Genomic DNA, 17,839 nt, shown 5'->3' with positions numbered 1-17,839 from the left:
TTGTGCAAATTGTTGGGGTTGCTAGGTAAATAGTATATTTCTATAGGATGGATTAGACCCACATAATCACAAGTGTGGGGGGGGGGGGGTCTCCTCACCAGTGCATCCACTACTACTGCCGCTCCTACCTCCACACTAGTGAATGGTGGGGTTCCCAGTGATACCTGCCACACAAGCTTTACAGTTTTGGAAAATCGTATAAGTGTGCCAGCAACAACCAACACAACAAGCCATTGCTGTGCTCATTTTTCAATTTATGGTAAGATTAGCAATAGGAAACATGGGTTACAAACCTGATCCAGAGCCATCATAAAAGAATTTAAATACAACTACTGGTGAGTTTCCATCAGGTTCAACCTAAAATAAAAAGGATCATGTATACTGATTTACATATTCAGAGTAACAGAGGAGACGAGTGGAGAAAAGAAGTAAAACACGGAGGGAAACAATCTCAGAGGCAGATCTAGAAAATATGTCTTCAAGCACATACAGGAGGGGAGTAGACAGTTCTGGAGATACAGAATTAGTATGAATATGTTTAAAAGGGTTGTCTCATCCCTTTCAAATTGCAGACACCACTCACAGCACCCCTGGCAAACAGCTGGGGGGGGGGGGGGGGGGGGGGGGGGGCGGCGAGAGAGGCATTACATGGGGGCCACAACGGTTGCTGCTGTAATACAGGGACTGCTCGAGTCAACCAGAATAAGGACCACTTGTAAACAGCAGCCCTCTGTTCTGGCTTACAGAGTGGGGTCCCAAACGTAGGGCCTCCTGTTTGATGTCCGTATGGACAGGGATGGTCTTCATGAGGCAATCCCTTCTACACATATAAGAGGTTTACATGCACACAACAAAGAAATTAATCTGAAATATGGAATAAGCGGGCGCAGACATGAAAATCAATCCCGTCTTCCCCCAGTGGACCACTATGGTGTGAAGCCGCCTCGGCATTATTAGCCTTCTTCAGAGCAAGTTATGGAAAGCATGCTTATGCACCAGAAGGTTTAGGGAGAAATCAGTGACAATACTGTACCGAAGTTTTGATGGAGGTTACATCCTTTAGGTCTTCCAGCAGTCTTTGACTCTGTTAAAGAAAGAAACGTGTGAGTATTTCTGTATATAACTGACCGATTCTCAGACTGCAGTTGATTCCATTTAGCTCCAGGCTGAGGGTCGTAACAAGATGTAGAAATCAGCCACATGCTCAACAACACACCGATCCAAAGCCTATTTTTACATCACTATATAAACTATAATTTGGTGTTTAACTCCTTAACCCTTTCGCTACCAGCGCAGTACATGTACAGCGCTGGAGCGATGTGTAACATGGCGCCCGCTCACATGTCCAGAAGATTAATCATTTCATGATATTTTTATCTTATTTCATCATTTCATCATTCATAATTTCATTGTTTGTTAGCATCCAGGAATGCATAGACTTGGCCAACGTTTAACGTTGGCCAAGTCTATGCATTCCTGGATGCTAACAAACAATGAAATTATGAATGATGAAATGATGAAATAAGATAAAAATATCATGAAATGAAAATAATGAAAATATAAAAATATTTTTTCATATATACGAAAAACGAGTGCCGTGGTCTCCTTTACTATATATCGTCTCAAATTACCACTGAGCACCGTACAAAAAGGACTCTAGAGGAGTGCCGTCCAACCCAAGTACTACCAGAAGATTAATCAGACCTCTCAGCAAATCCAGATCCGGCCTCCAAAGCACTATGAGAAGAGAAGACCGACGTTCATGTCCGTGTGCAGTGCTGGCCGATGTCACGCTACCGTCACACAATGACAATGGAGACCATCAAACAGCTTGATTCTCATCTGCTATCATTTGATGAAATGATTTTATGCAGGGTTCTATGTTGAGGTCTCTTGATGCCAGGTTTTAAGGACATCAGAAATTGTGAGAACAGTAACGAATGCAAATAGTAATTCGGAAGGTTGTAATTTGCAGGCTCAGATATGTCCGGGATTCTATTACTTTATTACTCTAATGAAATGGACTTGCTGGACGCTTCAGTAGGTGTTAAAAGCGTACGTCAAATTAAAAAAAAAATGGCAATCCTTAGGCCATCAATATGACATGGTGGGAGTCTGACCCCCAACACCCCTGGCTAAGGAGAGACTGGAATTTTCACTTTTAAGGGGCTGTCCGATCCTTTACTACTAATGCCCTATCCTTATTATAGTCCATTAATATCTGATCAGCGGGGGTCCAACACCCTGCACCCTAACTGATCAGTAGTTTTAGAGCAGTTGCAGCCCCAGAAATGCACAGCTATGCCCATTGTGTTGCTCCAGTGCTGTTCCCATTGACATGAATAGAAGCAGCGCTGCAGTTACCACCTCCGTCCACTACACAATGGATGGAGCTGTGTAGTTCTGGCACTGGAGCTACTCTACAAGAGCTAATCAGCGAGGTGTCAGGCCCCCGCTCATCAGATATTGATGGCCTGTAAATGACTTTACAGTCAGTGTGTAAAAAGAAAACCCTGTGTAGTTTTTTTTCCCCGTTAGTGTAGTGCCAGCTACTGATTCACAAAGCAATGAACAGCTTCGACGAGGGGCACCTTGAGGCTGGCATCTATTTATATTCACTGGCATAATACCTCTAGTATGAAGTGCAGTCCTTGCCGACCTGCTTCTCTATGATGCTGGAGATGTTGGAATGACGTTTACAACAGAAAACTTTTTTGTATATTACAAAGTTAAGGGAAATCAAAGCCCCCCCCTCTATAATGGCTGAATATAAAAGTCCATTGCCATTCTTCATACACAAACAAGTGAGTAACTACAAGGAGGGAGTTCAGACAGTGACCTCTACACGAGAATTGTGGTTTCATAGACTCTAGTGACATCACCGTATCCAGGGATAAGAAGTGAACGTACCTGAAAACTCTATGGGACTGTCAACTAGTATTCAAAGAACTGCAGCCAACATTAAAAGGGTTTTCCAAGATTTTTTTAACTGATCATCTATCCTCAGGATAGGTCCTCAGTATCCGATCGGTGGTGATCTGACACCCGGGCCCCTCGCTGATCAGCTGTTTGAGAAGGAACTGGCGCTCCATTGAGATCCGTGGCCTTATCCATGCTTACCAAGTACACTGAATAGTGGTATCGCGCTCTGCCCCATTTACTTCTATTAGGCTGACCTACTCCTAGGCCACGTGACACATGAACGTGTCATCACTGGCCTAGGAAAAGCCTGAGAAGGCCGCTGCACAGTGCCTTCTTAGGGTACATGCACACGTTCAGGATTCATGTGCGGAGCATCCGCACTGAAATCCGCAGGTGTTCGCAGGCAAATCTGTGCGGTCAATCCGCATCAATTGGTGCAGATTTGCATGCGGATTTTACTAAGTGAATGAAGAAAATACGGTCAGGAAAAATAAAATAAATTGGCATGCTGCCGATTTTAAAATCCGCACCGCAGGTCAAAATCCGTGCGGAAAAAATCTGCATGGTGTGCACTGAGAATTTCAAATTCTCATAGAATACAATGTACATGACCTACAGTGCGGATTTTCCGCACGCAATCCTGATCGTGTGCATTTAGCCTTAAACAGCCGCTGATCAGCTGTAGGTCAGGTCCCACCGATCAGATACTGATGACCTATCCAGATTAAAGGTCATAAAGTCTTGGAAAACCCCTTTAAGTATCGACTGTGTTAAAGAGCTCCTGTCACCACTTCTGACAGCTCTGTTTAATGAAATTACAATTCTGGAACATTTATTTTTAACTTCATTCTGTGTGCTATGCCATTCTTCCATTATTCCTGCTAGAAGTTTATGGATAAAGGTACAGATAGGTGCTACCAGTTGGAATGTGTCCCTGCACCATCTGACATTGAACAATCTGAATTGTCCCCAGCTGGTAACTAGGGTTGTTTCGGGTATCGAATTTTCGATACCCAATAAACACTTTTGTTCCGGTATCGATATGATACCAGGATATGCCTTTTATCGATACTAGGCTGTGCTACTGCTACTGCTACATTCACACGAACGGGAAAAACAGTCGCCACATACATGGCAGTTTACAGAACCAATAGAAGTGGAAGAGGTGACTTTTTTTTTTTGACCCAGCAGAATGGAGGGCACTATTAGGGGCAATATTTATACTGGATGATAGATATATACACACATACATACACACACACACACACACACACACACACACACTGGGGCCACTATAGGGGGCATTATAGAAATTAATGGCACTACAGGGGGGCCATTATAGATACTTAGGGCAATATGGTGACTTATTTTATTGGGGGCACTGTGGGTATATACTGAGGGTATATACTGGGCTTGGGACATTCCCAAAAAATAAACACAAAAAGAGTCATCCATTAATTTTTTTAAAAGGTATGCCAAACGGCCATTTAACATTATAAATGGGCAAGTGACCAGAAAATGGATGCATACATGGATGCAGAATGGCCATGAAATTTAATGGATGTTTCTTTTCACTGTCGTGTGAACGTATCCTTTAGATTACGGTGTTCGGTACTGAGCGGGAGGCTTGGCTAAGAAACTGCAACTGGAGATAGGAAGTATAACATCTGTGCAAACTTATCTTTTAAACAGAATGTGACAAAAAAGCTACAGATAAGAGATAGTGTCCTATCTAAGGCTACTTTCACACTAGCGTTTTTACTGGATCTGGCAGGGTTCAGCAAAAACGCTTCCGTTACTGATAATACAACCGTCTGCATCTGTTATGAACAGACCCGGTTGTATTATCTTTAACATAGCCAAGACGGATCCGTCATGAACTCCGTTGAAAGTCAATGGGGGACAGATCAGTTTTCTATTGTGGCAGAGAAAACGGATCCATTCCCATTGACTTGCATTGGGGGTCATGCCGGATCAGTCTTGCTCCGCCTCCCAGGACGGAAAGCAAACTACATGTTGCGGTTTGCTCTCCGGTATGGGAACGCAACTAAACGTAGCGGAATGCATTTTGGAGCGCTCCGTTCTGTTCAGTTCAGTTTTGTCCCCATTGACGATGAATGGGGACAAAACGGAAGCGTTTTTTTCCGGTATTGGGCCCCTATGAGGGATCTCAATACCAGAAAACTAAAACGCTAGTGTGAAAGTAGCCTACAAACAGCAGTATACTGTAAAACAGCATCAAACTGCACGTGAAAATCACACTTATAAATATTACTATAAACCCATGAAGCATGTGAGAAGTCACTATGTACATACCAGTTGAGATGCATGCTTTATCCGCTCAACAATCCCATTGTGGCCGAGATACTGCAGAGACAGCCAAAGTGGCAGAGCCCGAAGCTTCTCCACAGGCTGGCTTGTTGTGAGTCCAGCAGCGAGGGACTAATAAGAAACCACGAGGAAATATAAAAAATATTTTAGTCCTAATAGAACTGGCAACTTTTACTGAAAGCATTTATAGGGGGAGATTTATCAAAACTGGTGTAAAGAAAAACTGTCTTAGTTCTCCATAGTAACCAATCAGCTAATCAACTAAGCCAGTTTTCCTTTATACCAGTTTTGATAAATCTCCCTCTTAATGTTTACCGCCTATAATGTATGACCTCAAATCATGTGTACGAGTCAAAAATGGTATGAGAAATTAACTTTATAGAAAGTAAAACAGATATGAATGATGTTCATACATATAGGGGGTCCTTTACGAATATACGCCACTTTTGTGGTCTATATCTGGCGCAGATTAGATTTTGTCACACGCCATGTTGCGGCAGAATCTGCAACTTCTTCCACGCTCACACCAGGTCGAAAACTGTAGACGTGGCATTGGCAGGGAAGGGGGCGGGCTGGGAGGCCCATCTCATTCATAATTTTCTATGCCCGGCTTAGGCTTAGAAAATGGTCTAAATGTAAGACCGCAAGGAAGCTGTCTTACATAAAGAATCGGCGGTGGAAACATTTAGAATCACTGGCGCCTCTACTTTACTTCAGCGGATCCACCGCCAGCGCAGGGGCTTATTAAGACTGGCGTGCAAAACGCTGGTCTTAATAAATGTGCCCCATAGTGTATAAAGTAGAGTTAGACAGAAAATGCATTGAACCCTGCTCTCTGCATGATCTTCAAAAGTAACCTAGAAGGTAAGTGTACAATAATTGTGACATTGTAAAGAATGTTTGTTAAATATTCCATAAGTATCTTACCAGGGAAGGATCCTCATGTCTGTACAGGGTAACAGCAGGGACAGCTGGAAGGCCCAACCATGGTCCTAGGGTCAATGTCATACTGTCGCACTTAGTTGCAGCCTGGTGCACAAATATAAAAAATAAGAATTAACTAATAAAATCTTTGTGTAAGTGATAATGTAATTTAACATAGTGATAACATTGCACCCTTTGTACATATGACACTGGCTGACCTGGTACATGTTATCTTGGCAGCTGAAGACATCTGTGTTAGTCTCATGTTCATATAGGTGTCCGCATAGCTGAGAAAAGTGATGTTTTAATATATGCAAGTCTGTAGGAGCAACGGGGTGTTACCATTACACCTAGAGGCTCTGCTCTCTCTGCAACTGCTGCGCCCTCTTCACTTTGATTAACAGGGCCAGTTGTGATGAACTTTACACTGCCTGGCCCTGTCAAAGTGAAGAGGACACTGCAGTTGCAGAGAGAGCAGAGCCTCTAGGAGTAACAGCAATGCCCCAGTGGCTCATTTGCATATAGTAAAACATCATTTTTCTCAGCAATGCGGGCACATATGAACATGGGAACAACACAGATGTCTTCAGCTGCCAAGTGCACATGTAACAGGTCAGCCAGTGTCATAGGTACAAATCTGCTGACAGATGCCCTTTAAGATGATAAATGCGCCAACATTCTGGAGTCTGTCAGTAAGTAAACTGCTGAAAGCACTGGGTAGGTGCTGGGAAGGGCAGTCAAAACTTACCTTTTGTGGAACTTTTATTATCAGGAGTAGTGTGAATATGAACTTTTATTCTGCCAGATTCTGCTCCTTAAGTGCACTAGGGGCAGAGCTTTAGTGTGAAGGGCTCTCCGAGTTGAGCTGCTTCACAGTAGTTCCCTTCTACTCTGATTGACAGCTGTAGCATCAAACCAGAAGACCACCCAGTGCAGATGAGAGGGGTTGAAAGATATGTTTCTACTGCTCTCCCCAGACCCTACCCAATGCTATCGGCAGTTTAACCATTTTTGCCAACTCTTCCAGAACATCCAGGACGGTGCCTGAAAAAAATGAGACCTCCCAGGCCCAGCCTCCTGAAAGAGCTGGCAAATCTCACACAGCCCATGAAGGGCTACTTTCTCCCACAAAGCGCTGACATGCTGCATCATTAGACACAGCTCTGGCACCCATACTTTCTCTGAAGGGGAATTCCTTGCACTGTTCCTGAAAGGTAATAGGACATGTTCAGCGGATGCACAGAAACAGGCAGCAGAATCACTGGTATCTGCGGATACAGAGTGAATCCAGTTGTGTTCTGCTCCTGTGCTGAGGTTAAGAAGACATGAACAGCCCAAGGAAGCAGTCTCATGGACAAGTCACTTGATTCCTGCCGTCCTGTGTCCTAGGGACACAAAGGCTTCCAACCTTCTCTGCTTACATTGCCAATACCTGCATTCCCCAGGATATAACAATCGTGGAACATCTTCTAGTAAAATTCTGGTTGTGCCATTCGCCTGTTATTCCCCCTGGAACAGAGGGAATAAACTGGGTGCGACAATTCCCCAGGTCACTAAGTTGTATCACTACACAGTCCGACACCCTCAGCACATACAGTGTCAGACTGTACAGAGGAATAGTAACACCCAGCTCTATTTGTACATTTCCAGGAGGAATAAAATGCCACAATGCTAAGTTTTAAGAAAAAACGCTCCTGTATTATTATTTCATGAGGACTGCAGTATTCAGTGAACCAGACCTGTTATTAGAGCTGACAGGTACATCTTAGTAATTTTCATCTGAAACTGAAGACTGCCTGAATATGCTTATAATAGGTTTGCAACCTCCTGACCGTTCACCACAGACCACATGTTCCTTGTGTACCCAGGAAAATCACAGGCGGTACAAGCGCCTAACAGGCAGTAGACTTACGTCTTATATACTGAGCAGTCTGCTCTTCTTTATTACATATGTTATACTGTAAATTTGCGGAGCTGGAAGAACTTACTAGCACAGACGCACTGACATAGCCTAATGCCAAGGTCGCCAAGTTTACTCTGTAAAGGAAAAGAAAATAGCTTTAGGTCAATCAAATATTTATTGCTTTCTGGCAGCCAGACTGTAATCTTTACACAGTAAATATTTCATGGTTTTTGCAGCAAGTGATTCTGCACTTGCAAGGAACATTTTGCTTTTCCATATAAAACTGGAGGAAAGAAGTCATTGCACTATAGTCTGCTTGTTATTATTCTGCACTTTCTGCATCAGGAAAACCACTGGAAAGCTCATTACCAATTAGACACCAAGGGATGTAGGACATCAGTGATTACAATCATATTGTTATCTGTGACTCTGTTTTGAGGGAAGTTTTGTGCTGTCGGGTAATCTCCATTTTAGCAAGGTAAGCCTGCTACCTGTTGCCCCTAAGGTACTTAAAGGGGTATTCCCATCAGGTCATTTAGTGCATATCCACAAGATATACTGTACATGTCTGATAGAACCTCTAGGACCTGCACCTATCTCAAGAACTGCAGTCCTATCATGTAGCTGCAGTGCATGCTCTCTCCATTCACTTCTTAAGCTACTTTCACACAAGCGATTTTACTGGATCCGGCAGGGTTTAGCAAAAACGCTTTTGTTACTGATAATACAACTGTCTGTATCCGTTATGAACGGATCCGGTTGTGTTATCTTTAACATTGCCAAGACGGATCAGACATGAACTCCACTGAAAGTCAATGGAGGACAGATCCGTTTTCCATTTTGTCAGATTGTGTCAGAGAAAACGGATCCGTCCCCATTGACTTGCTTTGGGGGTCATGCTGGATCAGTCTTGCTACGCATCCCAGGATGGAAAGAAAACTACAACATGTTGCGGTTTTCTCTCCGGTATGGGAACGCAACTAAACGGAACGGAATGAATTTTGGATCATTCCGTTTTGTTCACTGAAGCGTTTCTTTCCGATATTGAGATCCGTCATAGGGGCTAAAACTAAAACACTAGTGTGAAAGTAGGGAGTTTAGAAATTAGCTAAGTAAGCATGCTCGACTATTTTCCGAATTTATTGGAGAGAACCAAAGGGCGACTAGGCCTCTAATCACTGAGGCTGCAAGAGATAGATGTGGGTCCCAGGGGTTTTGCATCTGTGCAGTCTCCATCATATGCTATTAGGGACTGGTTGTCTACTGCAGTGATTAGTGTCTTAACCTAAGTTTTCTTACCTGTAGGAACAATGACTTTATGTGATTTTGCAATATACTTTATTAAAAAACAGCTTGTAAACTGTCTCCTTGGCAAAACTTTAAATGAACATTGCTAAGGCGCATCTGTCTTCAGCATGTACTGAACACTCAAGAAGACTAACTATAAAGGCCCCTTGCAGATGAGCGTGTCCGGATAAGGTCCGGATAAGTTGCGGGAAAATGCGTGATTTTTCCGCGCGAGTGCAAAAATTGTAATGCGTTTTGCACGTGCGTGAGAAAAAAATCGGCATGTTTGGTACCCAAACCCGAACTTCTTCACAGAAGTTCGGGTTTGGGTTCGGTGTTGTGTAGACTGTATTATTTTCTCTTATAACATGGTTATAAGGGAAAATAATAGCATTCTTGATACAGAATGCATAGTACAATAGGGCTGGAGGGGTTAAAGAAAAAAATAAAATCATTAAATTTAGAGATGAGCGAACTTCTGTTTTAAGTTCGGCGTCTAAAGTTCGGGGGCGGGTTAGCGGAGAATCCCGATCTGGAACCGGATATGGATTCCGACTTCCGTTGTGGTCCGTGGTAGCGGAATCAATAATCGGCCATTATTGATTCCGCTACCACGGACCACAACGGAAGTCGGAATCCATATCCGGTTCCAGATCGGGATTCTCCGCTAACCCGCCCCCGAACTTTAGACGCCGAACTTAAAACAGAAGTTCGCTCATCTCTAATTAAATTCACCTTAATCCACTTGCTCGCGCAGCCCGGCTTCTCTTCTGTCTTCTTCTTTGAGGAATAGGACCTTTGATGACATCACTCCGCTCATCACATGATCTTTTACCATGGTGATGGATTATGTGATGGACCATGTGATGAGCGAAGTGACTTCATCAAAAGGTCCTTTTCCTCAAAGAAGAAGACAGAAGAGAAGCCGGGCTGCGCGAGCAAGTGGATTAAGGTGAGTTAAATTATTTAATTTTTTTCTTTAACCCCTCCAGCCCTATTGTACTATGCATTCTGTAATAAGAATGCTATTATTTTCCCTTATAACCATGTTCTAAGGGAAAATACTAATGATCGGGTCCCCATCCCGATAGTCTCCTAGCAACCATGCGTGAAAATCGCACCACATCCGCACTTGCTTGCGGATGCTTGCGATTTTCACGCAGCCCCATTTACTTCTATGTGAAAAACGCAGACTTGCTTGCGGATGCTTGCGATTTTCACGCAGCCCCATTTACTTCTATGTGAAAAACGCAGACTGTAGAACATGCTGTGATTTTCATGCAACGCACAAGTGATGCGTGAAAACCAACGCTCATCTGCACAGCCCCATAGAAATGAATGGGTCTTGATTCAGTGCGGGTGCAATGCGTTCCCTTCACGCATTGCACTCGCGCTTAAATCTCGCCCCCGTGTGAAAGGGGCCTAAGATGCAGAGGTAAGATTCTCAGCCTGCCTCTCCTCTCCCTGCCTCTCTACATACATCGGACCTATTTTACTAGCTTTATTACTAAGAGTGTGGGCCTATTTGATCTGCTGTCAGCACTAATTGCTGGCAGCCCTGCTCCTCCATGTCTTTCCAGTGCCTTGCTAACTAACCAAGGAGGCACTGGAAAGATAGAGAGGAATGAGGCTGCCAGCAATCAGAGCTGGCAGTAAATTGCTAGTCACAGGAATACAGTACACTTACTGACCTTTCCTCTCTGACTTCCCAGCACGTCCCTGGTTAGTTAGGTTCTGCTGGGAAGACAGAGAGGAGCGGGTTGCCAACGATCAGTGCTGGCAACCAATCAATCAAACAGGAAGGCACTCTTAGTAATAAAGGTAGTAAAATACTTTGTAAAATAGGTTCTTTATTATTTAGAGAGGCATCGGCTAGGACAAGGACAGAAGAGGCATGCTGAGAATCCTTCCTCTGCATCTAGCAGTTTTTCCATCCTCATCATACAGTAAATGCTAAAGAAACATCCTCCTTAGCAATATTCAGTTAGAGAGTCGCTAAGGCTACTTTCACACTCGCGGTAGAGTGATCCGGCAAGCAGTTCAGTCGCCGGAACTGCCTGCCGGATCAGGCAATCTGCATGCAAACGGACAGCATTTTGAGACGGATCCCGATCCATCTCACAAATGCATTGCAAGAACGGATCTGGCTTTCCGTTTGTCATCCGTATTTTTAATGCCGGATCCGGCATTCCTGCAACTGATCCGGAATGTTGGACGGAGATAATACCACAGCATGCTGCTGTATTTCCTCCGTCCAAAACGCAGTTCAGTGACTGAACTGATGATATCCTGATGCATCCTGAACGGATTTCACTCCATTCAGAATGCACGGGGATGAAACTGCTAAGTTCTTTTCCGGTATTGAGCCCCTATGACGGAACTCAGTGCCCTAAGAGGACACATATTTTCTTAGTATAGTATATAAAAAAATCACTTAAAAATAATTGACCCTACACATCAAAATAAAACTGAAAAAACAGCTACAGGAAATTAAATCTATGCCTGCTAGAAGCAAATAAGATTTGCAGCAAAATGGTTATCAAGTATTTTCAGCCAGTGGCACTGGATAAAATGGAATAGAAGAATAGGGACGTGACATACCCTTCCACGTGTAGCCAAATATTATACTGATGACACAGCTCCTTTAGTCTTGCCAGTTTGTCTGTGTGTCCTGCGCCAGGGGTTCCTATAAAAGGGATGAAAAACTGTAGAAATTATACACTCATTTCAAGATTAAATAGATTGCACAGCTTTAGGAAAACATGGCCACTTTCGTCCATATACAGCAACACACCAGTCCATGGGCTGTGTGTGGTATTGCAGCTCAGCCAAATTCACTTCAATCAGCTGGGGTACACAACCAGACAACCCACAGACGAGTGTGTCTGTGTTTAAGGAAGAATGCAGTCATATTCTTCTAATGCGGTATAACCCCTTTAAGAGATACTCCATGCGCTAATGTCATGTCACTCCAGTCATCGCTGCAGAAAACCTAATGCACATTGCATTCCACAGAATAGGCACATTCGCTGCATGACTACTTCTTCCATTCACAAAGGTCTGCAAGATTGAGTGATACCCAGGTCCCCGCGTGAGGCTTTACCACTGCCACAAAAACGGACTGCAGGGATCCAAGCTGCCTAACTTGCATAAGTTGCGGATTTGCTTACATTTTTACAGGTATGATTACATTATTTGACAACCATATTGCTACCTAATTAACCACTTCAGCCCCACTAGGTGAAACCCCCTTCATGACCAGAGCACTTTTTACACTTCGGCACTACACTACTTTAACCGTTTATCGCTCGGTCATGCAACTTACCACCCAAATGAATTTTACCTCCTTTTCTTCTCACTAATGGAGCTTTCATTTGGTGGTATTTTATTGCTGCTGACATTTTTACTTTTTTTGTTATTAATCAAAATGTAACGATTTTTTTGCAAAAAAATGCAATTTTTCACTTTCAGCTGTAAAATTTTGCAAAAAAAACGACATCCATATATAAATTTTTCGCCAAATTTATTGTTCTACATGTCTGTGATAAAAAAAAAAAATGTTTGGGCAAAAAAAAAAAATGGTTTGGGTAAAAGTTATAGCATTTACAAACTATGGTACAAAAATGTGAATTTCCGCTTTTTGAAGCAGCTCTGACTTTCTGAGCACCTGTCATGTTTCCTGAGGTTCTACAATGCCCAGACAGTAGAAAAACCCCACAAATGACCCCATTTCGGAAAGTAGACACCCTAAGGTATTCGCTGATGGGCATAGTGAGTTCATAGAACTTTTTATTTTTTGTCACAAGTTAGCGGAAAATGATGATGATTTTATTTTTTTTCTTACAAAGTCTCATATTCCACTAACTTGCGACAAAAAATAAAAAAATTCGAGGAACTCGCCATGCCCCTCACGGAATACCTTGGGGTGTCTTCTTTCCAAAATGGGGTCACTTGTGGCGTAGTTATACTGCCCTGGCAATTTAGGGGCCCAAATGTGTGAGAAGTACCTTGCAATCAAAATGTGTAAAAAATGGCCTGCAAAATCCGAAAGGTGCACTTTGGAATACGTGCCCCTTTGCCCACCTTGGCAGCAAAAAAGTGTGACACATCTGGTATCGCCGTACTCAGGAGAAGTTGGGGAATGGGTTTTGGGGTGCCATTTTACATATACCCATGCTGGATGAGAGAAATATCTTGGCAAAAGACAACTTTTCCCATTTTTTTATACAAAGTTGGCATTTGACCAAGATATTTTTCTCACCCAGCATGGGTATATGTAAAATGACACCCCAAAACACATTCCCCAACTTCTCCTGAGTACGGCGATACCAGATGTGTGACACTTTTTTGCAGCCTAGATGCGCAAAGGGGCCCAAATTCCTTTTAGGAGGGCATTTTTAGACATTTGGATCCCAGACTTCTTCTCACACTTTCGGGCCCCTAAAAAGCCAGGGCAGTATAAATACCCCACATGTGACCCCACTTTGGAAAGAAGACACCCCAAGGTATTCAATGAGGGGCCTGGCGAGTTCCTAGAAATTTTTTATTTTTTGCATAAGTTAGCGGAAATTGATTTTTGGGGTTTTTTTCTCACAAAGTCTCACTTTCCGCTAACTTAGGACAAAAATTTCAATCTTTCATGGACTCAATATGCCCCTCAGCGAATACCTTGGGGTGTCTTCTTTCCGAAATGGGGTCACATGTGGGGTATTTATACTGCCCTGGCTTTTTAGGGGCCCTAAAGCGTGAGAAGAAGTCTGAAATATAAATGTCTAAAAATGTTTACGCATTTGGATTCCGTGAGGGGTATGGTGAGTTCATGGGAGATTTTATTTTTTGACACAAGTTAGTGGAATATGAGACTTAGTAAGAAAAAACAAAAACAAACAAAAAATTTCCGCTAACTTGTGCCAAAAAAAATGTCTGAATGGAGCCTTACAGGGGGGGGTGATCAATGACAGGGGGGTGATCAATGACAGGGGGGTAATCACCCATATAGACTCCCGGATCACCCCCCTGTCATTGATCACCCCCCTGGTAAGGCTCCATTCAGACGTCCGTATAATTTTTACGGATCCATGGATCGGATCCGCAAAACACATGCGGACGTCTGAATGGAGCCTTACAGGGGGGTTATCAATGACAGGGGGTGATCAGGGTGATCACCCCCCTGTCACTGATCACCCCCCCTGTAAGGCTCCATTCAGACATCCGCATGATTTTTTACGGATCCATGGATACATGGATCGGATCCACAAAACACATGCGGACGTCTGAATGGAGCCTTACAGGGGGGTTATCAATGACAGGGGGTAATCAGGGTGATCACCCCCCTGTCACTGATCACCCCCCCTGTAAGGCTCCATTCAGACATCCGCATGATTTTTACGGATCCATGGATACATGGATCGGATCCACAAAACACATGCGGACGTCTGAATGGAGCCTTACAGGGGGGTTATCAATGACAGGGGGTAATCAGGGTGATCACCCCCCTGTCACTGATCACCCCCCCTGTAAGGCTCCATTCAGACATCCGCATGATTTTTACGGATCCATGGATACATGGATCGGATCCACAAAACACATGCGGACGTCTGAATGGAGCCTTACAGGGGGGTGATCAATGACAGGGGGGGTGATCAGGGAGTGTATATGGGTGATCACCCGCCTGTCATTGATCACCCCCTGTAAGGCTCCATTCAGACGTCCGCATGTGTTTTGCGGATCCGATCCATGTATCCATGGATCCGTAAAAATCATGCGGACGTCTGAATGGAGCCTTACAGGGGGGTGATCAATGACAGGGGGGTGATCAGGGAGTGTATATGGGTGATCACCCGCCTGTCATTGATCACCCCCCTGTAAGGCTCCATTCAGACGTCCGCATGTGTTTTGCGGATCCGATCCATGTATCCATGGATCCGTAAAAATCATGCGGACGTCTGAATGGAGCCTTACAGGGGGGTGATCAATGACAGGGGGGTGATCAATGACAGGGGGGTGATCAGGGAGTGTATATGGGTGATCACCCGCCTGTCATTGATCACCCCCCTGTAAGGCTCCATTCAGACGTCCGCATGATTTTTACGGATCCATGGATACATGGATCGGATCCACAAAACACATGCGGACGTCTGAATGGAGCCTTACAGGGGGGTGATCAATGACAGGCGGATGATCAGGGAGGGTATATGGGTGATCACCCGCCTGTCATTGATCACCCCCCTGTAAGGCTCCATTTAGACGTCCGTATGCGTTTTGCGGATCCGATCCATGTATCCGTGGATCCGTAAAAATCATACGGACGTCTGAACGGAGCCTGACAGGGGGGTGATCAATGACAGGGCGGTGATCAATGACAGGGGGGTGATCAGGGAGTTTATATGGGGTGATCATGGGTGATCAGGGGTTTATAAGGGGTTAATAAGTGACGGGGGGGGGGGGGGTATTGTAGGGGGGGGTTTGGTGCGACTGTAATGACCTACCTGAGTCCTCTGGTGGTCGATCCTAACAAAAGGGACCACCAGAGGACCAGGTAGGAGGTATATTAGACGCTGTTATGAAAACAGCGTCTAATATACCTGTTAGGGGTTAAAAAATTCGGATCTCCAGCCTGCCAGCGAGCGATCGCCGCTGGCAGGCTGGAGATCCACTCGCTTACCTTCCGTTCCTGTGTGCGCGCGTTCACAGGAAATCTCGGCTCTCGCGGGAGGACGCGTATATGCGTCCACCCAGAAGAGCAGGGCCGCCGGCAGGACGCAATCCTGCGTACGGCGGTCCTGTAGTGGTTAAAGTAGTAGCATCTATTTACTGAATATTAGCAAGTAACACAACATCGTTACAAAAGGTGGACGAAGACTGAAGTCAACACACCGGCATTAGCCACCAATAGGAGAGGTAGCTTTCCAGATTCTTTGTCCTCTTTCAACTGACGATCCAGTGCGGCCACATCCTGGAATAACGGACATAAAAGAAAATCAATGATACTATACATATACAGTCCTATAAAGACATTACAACCATTCCTTACTTGATATATTTGCGGCAATATCCAAACTGCCACCAACTCTTACATATGAACAGATATACTTCAAACTATACCTAAATCTACAGTATCATAGGCAATTCAATTATTTACCCCTTGGACATTATGGGAGAGATTTATAAAGACTGTCGCTTTCTGAGCCGGTCTTGATATCCCCTGCACTGCAGGACGATGGTCCTAATTTATGACGAGACGTACGCCTAGTCATAAATTGGGCACATCCCCCTGCAATCTATGCGCCTAACTACAAATCTACGACAGCTCAGAGTTGCCGTAGATTTCAGTCTTCATTTACACCAGAAAACAGGCGTAAAGGAAGAATACATTTGTCACTGCAACCCTGTCACACTCCCTTTAAGAAAAATGGTGAGGAAGGCAAAAAAAGGGGAGATGTGACAATTTTTTTAAAAGTCGCACCTGTGACTTTTTAACACCACTTTTCAGGTGTAAAGGGAGAGGGTAAATCTCCCACTATGTTGTTGGACGGTAAATCTCTGGAGGTAAAATCTCTGCCGTGTAGAGACTGGACATAAGGCCAAGCATAGTGGAATACTGCAGCTTGATCATGGCAAAGGTTACGCAATATCCAGTTTGCCCATTATGCTTGGTTTGGTCAGCTGTTCAGGATCTTGGGCTGCAAGCCTGTATCGTGGACTTTAACCCGCACTGTAAGGTCGCAGGACACTTTCCTGACACATTACACAAGTATCTGCCACTGTTCCAATGGTGGCTCCTGTCTAAATCACTCTGAATAGCCCAAAGATGGAGTGAACCGTATATATATTCCTGCATCTCGGAAAAAGTAGTCATTCACCCATCTTACCGGTTCCCCGGTGTTCTTACCGGTTCCCCTTGTGCCATTCTCTAGGTCAGGAATCCGCAACCTTCTGCACTTCAGCTGCTCTAAAACTGCAACTCCCAGCATGCAAACATTCTCGGCTGTTCTTCTAAGGCTGAATGCACATGGCCGTGGAACACGGACGTTAGCGGTCCGTGGTATCCCAGCATGGCATCCTGCTGACAGCAGGAGCGCATGGCGTCATTGGTTGCTATCAATAACAACCAATGACTCCGTGCGCTCCTGTTGTGGATGGAGCATTCTGGCAGTTTCAGAACATCTGGAGTGCCGGAGGTTGCTGATCCTTGCTCTAGGTTAAAGTACCTAAGGGATTAACAAACATATCATGGACTACAATCAAAAGAGAGCGCAACGATATTGAGAAGAACCGATTACCATTTGATGCTGGGAACCAAACATTGTATTACAAGGCACACGACGCAAGCAGGACAACGGAAGGCCGAGCTGCAAAATGACAAGAAATACATTAGTGACTGAATAACCAGTGGTTTATATGCGACACTTAGTGTCATCTACAATATGCCAAATTTATAGCAACCGGTGTTCACAGGTCATATGAAGCCCT

General features: G+C 44.3%; 1 protein-coding gene across 1 annotated transcript in view; it reads right to left on the bottom strand.

The window, feature by feature from the left end:
* Positions 1–17,839, bottom strand: part of PDXDC1 (pyridoxal dependent decarboxylase domain containing 1) — a 68,427-nt gene that overhangs the window by 11,474 nt on the left and 39,114 nt on the right. The window contains exons 7-14 of the mRNA XM_044302793.1: positions 17,650–17,718; positions 16,244–16,322; positions 11,969–12,053; positions 8,166–8,214; positions 6,181–6,282; positions 5,239–5,364; positions 1,034–1,084; positions 294–357 (exon numbers count right to left, since the gene is read on the bottom strand). Coding sequence (XP_044158728.1) covers positions 294–357; positions 1,034–1,084; positions 5,239–5,364; positions 6,181–6,282; positions 8,166–8,214; positions 11,969–12,053; positions 16,244–16,322; positions 17,650–17,718 — 625 coding nt within the window. The remainder of the gene's footprint in view (positions 1–293; positions 358–1,033; positions 1,085–5,238; positions 5,365–6,180; positions 6,283–8,165; positions 8,215–11,968; positions 12,054–16,243; positions 16,323–17,649; positions 17,719–17,839) is intronic.

Source organism: Bufo gargarizans, chromosome 8, assembly GCF_014858855.1.
Source record: "Bufo gargarizans isolate SCDJY-AF-19 chromosome 8, ASM1485885v1, whole genome shotgun sequence".
Classification (NCBI taxonomy): domain Eukaryota; kingdom Metazoa; phylum Chordata; class Amphibia; order Anura; family Bufonidae; genus Bufo; species Bufo gargarizans.
Note: the sequence above shows the minus strand (reverse complement) of the source record. Positions and strands in the feature narration are given on the sequence as shown.